Here is a 10,522-nt window from a genome sequence, read left to right as displayed (position 1 = left end):
GGGTGTTGGTAAGCAGGTCACTGCTTGGCAGGTGTCTGGGATGCCCAGGGAGGAATGACAGGATTCTGGACCAGAGAATGGTGGGAGAAGGAGGACCTGGCATCTCTCTGAATGTGGCTCCCACAGAGGCAGCCACCTTCCTTCTGGGCATGGGAGGAGAAAAGGGACATGTTGAGGAGCAAAGCAGGATTACCATGTACGGGTACTTGGGCTGTGCACTGCACAAGGGACAAGCAGGGGCTGCCTCTCCCCAAAGTGGTGCTTTTAAAAATCCACACAAAGGCACTATAGAGGGTTGAATGATATCCCTCCCCTCCCCAAATTCATGTCCACCCAGAAATCAGAATGTGACTTTATTTGGTAATAGGATCTTTGCAGATATAATTAAGGATGTCAAGATGAAATCATCCTAGATTTAGAGTGGGCCCTAAGGTCCAATGACTGATGTCCCTATAAGAAAAGGAGATGACATACAGAGAGACACACAGGGGAGAAGGTTATATGAAGATGGAGGCAGAGATACGAGCGACGCAGCCCCAGACCAAGGAAAACCACGGACTGCTGGCAACCACTAGACGCAAGAAGAGAGGCAAGGAAGGATTCTGTCCTAGAACTTTCAGAGGGAACAAGCCTGCCAACAAGCCTGGATTTCAAACTTCTGGCCTTCGGACTGTGAGAGAGTAAGTTTGTGCTGTTTAAAGCCACCAAGTTTGTGGTCATTGGTTACAGCAGCTCTAGGAAACTATTACAGGTACCATATGGGCTTCAGAAGTCCAGGGGCCGAGGGCAGGACATGGCAAAGGATGAGATGAGAGGAGATACCGTCAGAGAGGAAAGACAGCAAAATGGAGACACACACACACACAGGATGCAGGACCCCCACCTTGGGGGCTGCCTGAGTCTCAGCGGCCCACAGCAGAGGCCACCCTGAGGCCACCCTGCTGGAGGCAACCCCCCCGGGCACACCCACCTCAATGGAGTTCCTCCCAGGGTGCTCGGCGGCTAGCAGCTGGTCACCCTCGCTGTGCAGCTTGTTAATTCTCTCCTCTTTGGCCTCCAGGTTCCGGTTGATGAAATTCTGCAGAGGAGGCAGTGGAGGGGGCTCAGCGCCCAGCTGGCAGCCCTGTGCTCCCTGCCAGCCCCGCTGGCCCCGCTGCCCCAGGCCCACCTCGTACTGGCGCCGGCGGCTGGGGTAGTCGAGGTTGCGGTCACTCCAGTCATACTGCATGCGGCCCTTGGCCTGCTGGTCCAGCCAGTACAGCTCATTGGTGCAGCGCTGCATGTAGTCCTGCAGCGTGCTCAGGTGCTGCTGCCGCACCTGCGATGCCGCCTGGTGGGGGGGGGGCGCAAGGACAGGGCTGAAGCCTCCCTCCACCCCTGCCCTCAGGCCCAGCTCTGGCCGGTGTGCGGACCAGCCCAGCTCCACACTTCCTGGCTGGACCCCCTTGGACAAACCACCTGACCCTCCAAAGCGCATTCATTCATTCAGCAACCGTCCATGGCGCAGGAGCTAAGCGCTGGGCTCCACTCCAGGCTCTGGGCACAGAATAGTGAGCCCAACAGACAAACCCGCGTGGGATGGACTTTCTTGTGGAGCCTCGAGTTTCCTTATGCGCAAAACGGGGATGACAACAGCACTGATCTCATAGGGTACAAAGACTGTCAAACGGGGCGCCGGGGGGGCTCAGTCAACGAAGCGTCTGCCTTCAGCTCAGGTCGTGATGCCGGGGTCCGGGGATCAAGCCCCACATCGGGCTCCGTGCTCCGCGGAGAGCCTGCCTCTCCTTCTCTCTCTTCTACGTCCCCTGCCTGTGCTCTCTCTCCCTCTCTCCCTCTGTGTCAAATAAATAAATCTTAGAAAAATTAAAAAAAAAAAAAAGACTGTCAAACAGTTGGTGCTGAATCAATGTAAGCAGGTACAACTTCCATTTTTGTCTTTATCAGGATCCCCGTACAGAGGCTAGGAGCACACTAGCAACGTGCTACCATGGTACACGTGAGAGGCACCGGGTGCCGGGCAGGGAGGAGCAGGAGGGGGCAGGGACGCTCGCCTTTGCTCTGCGAACAGAAACAGCTGCTAACAGATACGCGGGGCCCACAGCGTGCCCCGACCGTGCCAGGCACTTCTCCCGCGTCAGCGATCCTAGGAGACAAGGACTCAAAGCAGCTCCCCTGTACAGATCAGGAAACTGAGGGTCGCAGGGGCTAAGGAGCTCGCTCAGGGTCTGCCCACCACCGAGGGATGGAGGCATCTGGCTCCGAGCCTGTGCGTCCTCTCATCTGAGGCGTCTGAACCAGCTGCAGCAAGGAAGCATTTAGGCATCACGACGCACTTTTAAAAGGAACGCATTCCTTAAAGAAAACTTTTGCTTATAAAGCACATGGCATTGTACCTGGCACACAGAAGGTGCTTAGAGAAGAAGTAAGAAGCAGACTGTAGGACGGGCTGCATCCGGGGGACCTATTAGGGTTTTCCACAAGCACAGAGCACACTGGGACACCTCTCAGGGGGGGCTCGGGGTACGATCTCCTTCCCCCTCAACCCCTTTCATTCCATTTGAAATGTTCACTGCACACACTTTCTGTGCCCACACCCCTGGCTCCCCACCCCCTCCCGTCCCCTTCCCCGGGCGGGGGGGGGGGTCCTTCTCACCAGCAGTTTCTGGTACTTGGCCTGGAGTTCGCTGTTCTGCTCCTGCAGACAGAGCCGGGGGCACGGGGGGTCAAGGCAGGGCTGCAGGCATGAGCCCCCCTTCCCCCGGGGCCAGGCCCGCTCCACCACCACGCGCACCTTGCCCCCATCCTTGGCCAGGTGGGGCCCGATGGCCTTGACCTCGTTGTGGAAGATATTGTGCTGCTCCACCTGGTGGTCCACCAGTGGCAGGTCCGTCCCGAAGCTCTGGCTGCCCAGTTTGTCCTGGGAGGGAGGGCGGGTGGAGAGATGACCCACAGAGAGCGGGCGAGGGTCCAGGACTCGCAGTCCACCCACCCCAAGAACCAAGGAGGGAGCCAAGGGTCCCCGGGAGAGACATGGGGCGTGACAGTCACCTTTATCACCGCACCTACACATGTCATCTCACTGAATCTCACTGTAACCTCAGAAGCCCCCACGGTTGTCATTTCCATTTCACAGATGGGGAAACAGAGGCCAGGTCAGGGGAGTCGCTTGCCCAGGTCACACCACTAAGAGAGGACAGCTGGCTCCAGCAGCTGCCCTTCTCCATGGGGGAGACAGGCTGGTGAGGGCACAGGAAGGACACAGGGCCGCTCCTCCTAGCCTGCCGGGACCCCACCAACCAGGGCTGGAGAGCAATCCCAGGAGGGTCCCAGTCTCCGCCACGTCTGCTGGGTGACACTGGGCTAGGGGCTACACCTCTCTGAGCCTTGCTGTCCTCACTGACGCAGCCATCAGGAAGCATCAGGAACATGACCCTCCACGAGGCAGGACTGTGGTACCCATGCGATGGCAGGGTCCTCCCTGCACACGGCGGAAGCCGGGGCCGTACCAGCTTTTCATCCACCAGCGCCGCCCAGTTGACCTGCGGGTCTACCTCCTTCACCACCAGGTTGTAGATCTGCTTGTGTTTCCCACGGAGGCTGGTCACGCGCTCCTTCAGCTGACGGATGCTGAGCGGGGAGAGTGGCCATCCTGATTAGCGGAGCCAGTTGGCAGGCCCACTGCCCACGCCCCTTCCCCCAGGAAGGGCCTCCCACACCAGACACTGGCCTAGGGCTTTCTGCTCAGGGGCCTGGAAGGACAGGGTGACCAGGGCCTTGGGTTCCAGGCAATCACTACCATCCTCCCTCATCCTTCCTTCACCTATGAATGTTTTCCCAGGGCCTACTGTGTGCCCAGAGCTGTAGAAGATTCTGGAAGAAAAGGACAGGTCCACTGCTCTCTGGAGCCCACCATCAAGCAGGAACCAGAGGGGTGGCATGGGCCATGATAGGAACAGTGCAAGGAGACATGGCGCACCCCAAGACCCTTGCCCCTGCCAGGGTGGGGAGTGCAGAACGAAGTAGGAGGCATTTTGGGTGCCAGTTTATCCAAATCTGAGCTGAGAGGAGAACCATGAGCACAGGAAGCTGGCTGGGAATCAGGGAGTGGGAGAGAGTGCCCTAGAGCTTGGAGGTCAGACAGCTCGACAATCAGGGACCTGTGGTCACACTATGACCAGAACAGGGGACGTCAGTGCTGAGCCTCAGTTTCCCTGACTATAAAATGGGTCGTCATAAGGATAAGAGAGCATGTGGCGTGTGCCTAGCATCTAGTTAGCCCTCAATAAACCGCGAGTTGGGCTCTGGAACGCTGAGCGGTCTACAGCCCTCCTGCCCGTCCCAGGAACCTGGAGCGGAGGGGACCTACTCCTCGGCAATCATGTCTCCTTGGGGATGCTTCATGTGCTTGGCAATGGCTGCGTCCGCCTCTAGCACATACAGCAGCTTCTCCGAGTCCGACACCTTCTGCAGGGTCACGTCCCGGTGCTCAGGCTGTCGGCCCTCCTGCAGCCGGGCCAGGTCCTGCGAGAGTCAAGACAGAAAGGGGGGTGGGGGATGGGCACTCAACAGGCACTGCAGGGGTGGGAGGGGAGAGAGGAGAGCGCCAGCAAGGGGCTCCCAGTCCCACCGAGCCTCTCCTCCGCCTCTCCACAAACAACCCAAGTACCGGGGACACAGCTTCCAATGAAGAGGCATGGCCCCAGCCAGCCCAGTCCGATAAACAGATAAACCTCACAAAGGTGATTACAAGCTCACACTAGTCGTGTTTACCAAGGCAACACGCCAGAAGTGGAACAGGGACCTGCTTTAGATCCGGTGGTCAGGGAGCCCCTCTGGAGGCGGTGACACAAGCTAAGCACTAAGGATGAAAGGAAAGAGTGTTCTAGGCAGACGAAACAGCCTGTGCAAAGGCCCTGAGGCAGGAAGGCAGGCTGGGGGAGGAAGTGGGAGAGGTGCAAGGCAACAAGGCCCCATCTGTCCTGAGAGGCAATTCCTCAGGGCTCTACGGGGCAAGGGCATGGCTGCGAGGACAGTCGGCAGTTGTGACAGGGCTGGTGGGAGCTGACGGTGGCTGATCTGGGGTGGTATCTGCAGAAACGGTGGGCGTCAACAGAGTGGGTGATATTTGGGAGGCCTGGTCGGTGTGGCTGATGAGCCCAGGGTCCCTGCTTGTTTAGGGAAGAACAATGAACTGGCAGTCAGGACAGCAGGTGTCTAAACACAGCCTGTTAGCTCACTCAGTGAACATTCCTGAAGCCCAGCCCCACACTGTGCGGGGCCCTGGAGACCCCAGACCAGTGGGGGGGGGGTGAGGACAGGCCCGTGACTGGGCTGAAGACAGACCGTGGAAGTAACACGGGGGCCTCGAGGAGCCAGTGCCCTCCCCCACTGGGTCTCAGCGTCCCCATCGCTGCCATGGGAATAAGGAAGAGGTGCCCACGTGACCCGAGGAATTTCTCAGCTGTGAGAAGACCAGAGCCGCTGACACACTGGGATGGATGAGCCTTGAAAACCGTGAAGTGAGAGAAGCCAGAGGCCATGACGCGTAGGGTCCCACCACGTCCTAATCCGAGAGACAGGAAGTGGATGTGTGGTGGCCAGTGGCTCGGGTGGAGTTGGACACAGTAAACGAGCACAAGGGTTCTTACTAGGGGATGAAAATGTTCAGAAACCCATTTATGGAAACGGCTGTGTCACTTGGCGAAGTCACTAAAAATCAGTGCATTGTGCACCGGCAGTGGGAGCTGCTTCTGATGTGTGAAATACACCTCAATAAACCTGTTACAAGGGGCGCCTGGGTGGCACAGCGGTTGAGCGTCTGCCTTCAGCTCAGGGCGTGATCCCGGCGTTATGGGATCGAGCCCCACATCAGGCTCCTCTGCTGTGAGCCTGCTTCTTCCTCTCCCACTCCCCCTGCTTGTGTTCCCTCTCTCGCTGGCTGTCTCTCTGTCACATAAATAAATAAAATCTTTTAAAAAAAAATAAATAAATAAAATAAACCTGTTACAAAAGCAAAAAGAAGTGAACGAAGTGATGTGCTTCCCGGTCCAGAGGAAAGAGCAGACTTCCGCTCAGAAGAAGAAAAGACGTTTGGCCCACCCGTGCCCAGCCAACTCCAGGGAGTCTGAGGGGCAAGCAGGGCTCGGAGCCCCGAGGGGCTTGGAGGTGAGGCCCGGGGGTGCTGGGCCACCTCCCCACCCCCGCGCGGGTCTGACCAGTGGGCGAAAAAACACACAAAACATCATGGTTCTTGGCTTGGGTGGAACATTATCGCACCGTCATTTCCAGCTGATCTGCAGCTCTCTTGGGCAGTTACAGTGTCGAAGATTAATTTTGCAAAAGGCGGAAGTAAATTAATCATTACCTCCTTCATGCGAGTGCTGTGTGGGAATACAAGACCTCTTTAAACATGCCAGCCGAGATGAGAAAGAGAACACCTAGCTGAGAGACGCCGTGTTCAAGAGTTCACAGTCGGGCAAAACAGATTGATGGATGGAGAGAGCGCTCAGCGTCGCGCTTACCTCGGGGGGATAAGGACTGGCAAGGTCACGAGCCAGCTTTCTGGGAAATGTTCTCTATCTTGACCTGAGCAGGGGTTACGTAGGTACCTACGGATTCAAAGGCCCTTAAAACGTGGACACTTTCTGTATGCCTTGCAGAATTTATACCTCAAGTAAAAGGTTTTTACGAGTCCAAACAAATCATAGGGACCGATGTAGCTCATACATTACACGCCTGCTGTTTGGGGGATGAGGGATAGAGCGAACCCAGCAGCTCTTACCGGAGGAGTCTGGGGGGAGGGACATGGGTGTTCTCTGTAGAATTCTTTCAACTTTTCTGCATGTTTAAAAATTTGGATAGACACAGAAGGTCATGTACTGTAAGATTCGGTTTATATGAAACATGCAGAAGTAAATTCACAGGCACAGAGAGCAGATTAGGGTTCCCGGGGGCTGCAGAGAGGGGGCGTGGGGAGGGACTGCTGTTGGGTACGGGGTTCCCTTTGGGGGAATAGAAAGCTCTTGGAACTCGAAGGAGGTGGTGGGTGCCCGACATGCCAACGGCCTACAGGCCAAGTGGTTAATCTTATGTTATGCGAATCTCACTTCAATTTAAGAAAACAGGAATATTCAAGAGAACTTTTGGGTAATAAAATGAATAGTGACGACTTCTGACAAACGAAAGGATGGAAGGGAAAAAAAGAAAGCAAAAGTTTAGTCCATATGGTCCTCAAAGCACGGTTTCTATTTTCAGGTTTGTTCATCTGAAGTTAAAAAACAGTTCAAAATTATCCCCCAAGTACATCCTTGGTACTGTGAGTCATTACTCTAAGCAAATAAAAATGAAAGCCCGAGACCCTACTCTCTCTCTCTCTCTCTCTCTTTCTCTCTCTCACACACACACGCACGCACAGGAAAGGGTCAAACAGATACACCAGAATGTTAATAGCTGATCCATCCATCTGGTGGTGGAATTATACAGGATTTCAATTTGCTTTGTTATACTTTGTTTATCAGTCCTGGAAGATTTGTAACAAACCCATATTACTTTTATTAGGACAAAAATGGACACACCCAAAAAGCTGTTTTCATTTAGGAAAGAAGAGAGCACGGCGCCATGAGACGAGGGGAGTGAAAACTCAGGCGAGGAGCTGGAACAAGGCTGCGGCCTGAGTGAGGGCCGAGCTGCAGGGCTGGCGGGGCACCGAGGCAGGTAGAGGCCGGCAGAAGGGCAGGTGAGGGCAGGAAAGGAGCCGGGGGAGGGCCCCTGGCAGGGAACAGAGACCACTCCACTCGCCTTTCCTGCTTTTTCCCACACCTCCATCCCTCACTCCCAGCTGTGCCATCCGCAGCCCATCCCTGCCTTCAGCAGTCTGGGCTGCCTGTGGACTGGCCCCCGGGCCGGAGGACACCAGCGTGGTCAGAGGGAGGGGCAGCCACGGCTGGGCCAGGCCTGGACCTCACTCATGACCTGTCCACCTTCTCTCCCCCACTCCTCTGGACCCGCCTCTTTGTCACCTCCTGGGTAGGAATGCAGATGAAATACAGACCACCCAGTTAAGTTCAAATTTCAGATCAAAAGTTAATAACTTTGGAGTATAAGTCTATCCCAAACAGTACATGGGATAAACTTCTATGGAAAAAAAATTATCTGTGTTCTGAAAGTCAAATTTAACTGCATATCCTGTATTTTTATTTGCTAAATCTGGCAACCCCACCTCTGGGATGCTTCTAGGGCTAGCTCTGTCATGGATGAGTCACCTCGCTCTCTCTGAACCTCAGTGTCTCCAGCTACAAAATGGGTATAAGCTCAAACGCCCTGGGCTGGAGGAGGGTTCAAAGGGATGATCTCCCTGGCAGCTCACGGGTGTCCCACATGGTATAGATTCCTCAGGAGAACCTGCGGCTCAGAGTGGTTGTGAGCCCGTGCCACAGAAGAGGAAAGGGAGACACAGAGAAGAGGCACGATTTGCCTAGTTACTTTCTCTCCCTTCTCTGAAAAAGGAGGATCGCATGCATCTGAGGAATGGCAGGGGAAGCACAAGAAGAATGAGGATATCGATCATAATACCGAGCCTTGCGATACACCTGCATCATCTCACTGAATCTTTACAGCAGCCCAGGGGACGGGGAGGATGGCTTTTACCCTGTCAGAGGGAATCACAGGCACAGAGAGGTGAGGTGACTTGTCTAAGGTCACACAGTAAGTGGCAAAGCTGGCATGCTAAGCAGGGCCTGGTTCCTGAGACCTGTGGTTCTCCTCCAGACGGGGTCCATGAGCTCCAGGAACATAGCCCCCAGGGTGGGGGCTGATAGTAACAGCAATAATGAGGTTTCTCCATCTCAGCATTGCTGACATTTGGGGCTGGATCACTCGGTGGCCGGCGGGGGGGGCATCCTACGTCCTGGAGGGTGTTAATCAGCATCCCTGGCCTCCACCCACTGGACCCCCATCCACCCCACTACCCCAGTTGTGACGCTTAAAATGTCTCCAGATGTGGCCGCGTGTTCCCCAGGAGGCAGAATCCTCCCTTTCCCAGTAAGAACCATTGGGTCGGGCAAGACCCTGGTCCCGACTGGGGCCGGCAGCACGGGGGGGGCACTCACGCTCTGCATCTTGGCCTCCGTGTCCACAATGTTCTTCTCCACCTGGTCGGCATTCTTCTGCAGCTGCTCGATCAGCTCTGACAGCTCCTTGTTAGAGATGCTGCAGGCAGAAAGCAGGAGGTGGGCTGGGGCCTGCAGGGCGGGCCGTATCCCCAGCAGCCTCAGAGGCAGCCTGGCTGCCCACCCCGTCTCCTGCCCCCGGCCTGGGGAGACATCACCAAAGCCACAGAAACAAGGCAGCTCGGGGCGAGAGTTTCTATTTTTCCATGTTGGCAGAACACCTTTACTATGTTCTTTTTTTCCTGTATTTTTTATTGAGATATAATTCACATACCATAAAATTCACCCTTTTAAAGCCTGTAATTCAGTGGGTTTTCATGTATTCACAAGGTTAAACCAATGGGTGTCTGGCCCTGCTTCTGCTGTTGCTTTCTTTCAACAAAGGAAGAAACAAAGACCAGAGAGGGAATGCAACTTGGCCAGTGTCACCCAGCCAGCCAATAATGATCAAGATTAGCACCTGAGGGGGCGCCTGGGTGGCTCAGTTGGTTAAGGGTCTGCCTTCGGCTCAGGCCACGATCTCAGGGTCCTGGGATCGAGCCCCGCATCAGGCTGCCTGCTTAGTGGGGAGTCTGCTTCTCTCTATGCCCCTCCCTCTATGCTCTCCTTCTGTGCTCGCATGTTCGGTCTCTCTCTGTGTTTCAGATAAATAAATAAAATCTTTTTTAAAAAATTAGCACCTAATTCCCCAATCTCCACTGAAAACCCTTTTATACTGTCCACAGTAGAGCCCAGGCAGCCAAGCACCCAGAGGTTTCATTCTACCTGCATTCATTAAGCACCTACTATATGCCAGGCCCAGCACCTACACAGAGAAAGCCTCACCCTCTGACAGGTGACCCCCCAGATGGAGAGGAAATCAGCATTTATAGAAATAGTCACAAGATTGAGACAGGCATGCGGGCCAGGGATGCCCAGAGGAGCCTCCTGGATGGCTGGGTGGGGATGGGACTGGTCACTGAATGCTTCCTGGAGGAGGTGGCAGTAGCTGGGTTCTGAAGAATGAAGAAGAGTTTGGGGTTCAACGAGAAGAGGCCACAAAAAAGGTGGATCCTGGGCATGTCCATTGGGGTGGGCCAGGGAAGGGCTCTGGACCCTCAGGCAGAGGGGGGCCACCACCTCTTCACAGTGGAATTCCTCAGATCAAGTCCTGGGACCCACCTACTGTGGCACGAAACATTCAGATTCCCAGGCACTAACCCAGACCCTCTGACTCTAGATCTCCAGAGCGGGGCCCGGGAAGCTGTATTATTATTGCTCGTTATTACAGTTTCTCCAGGGGACCTTGATCCCTTGCAGAGTTTGTTTGAGGTCCAACACTGCAGGTACTGCTCGTAAGTGGTGGGGCGGGGGGG

General features: G+C 55.2%; 1 protein-coding gene across 1 annotated transcript in view; it reads right to left on the bottom strand.

Moving 5' to 3' along the window:
• PPL (periplakin) overlaps nucleotides 1-10,522 on the bottom strand; it is a 56,427-nt gene that overhangs the window by 22,638 nt on the left and 23,267 nt on the right. Inside the window, exons 2-8 of the mRNA XM_034670413.1 lie at nucleotides 9,108-9,207; nucleotides 4,367-4,521; nucleotides 3,507-3,627; nucleotides 2,792-2,917; nucleotides 2,654-2,695; nucleotides 1,169-1,330; nucleotides 971-1,078 (exon numbers count right to left, since the gene is read on the bottom strand). Coding sequence (XP_034526304.1) covers nucleotides 971-1,078; nucleotides 1,169-1,330; nucleotides 2,654-2,695; nucleotides 2,792-2,917; nucleotides 3,507-3,627; nucleotides 4,367-4,521; nucleotides 9,108-9,207 — 814 coding nt within the window. The remainder of the gene's footprint in view (nucleotides 1-970; nucleotides 1,079-1,168; nucleotides 1,331-2,653; nucleotides 2,696-2,791; nucleotides 2,918-3,506; nucleotides 3,628-4,366; nucleotides 4,522-9,107; nucleotides 9,208-10,522) is intronic.

This window comes from Ailuropoda melanoleuca, chromosome 10 (genome assembly GCF_002007445.2).
Source record: "Ailuropoda melanoleuca isolate Jingjing chromosome 10, ASM200744v2, whole genome shotgun sequence".
Lineage (NCBI taxonomy): Eukaryota > Metazoa > Chordata > Mammalia > Carnivora > Ursidae > Ailuropoda > Ailuropoda melanoleuca.
The sequence above is the reverse complement of the archived record's forward strand: the minus strand, read 5'-3'. Positions and strand labels throughout refer to the sequence as shown.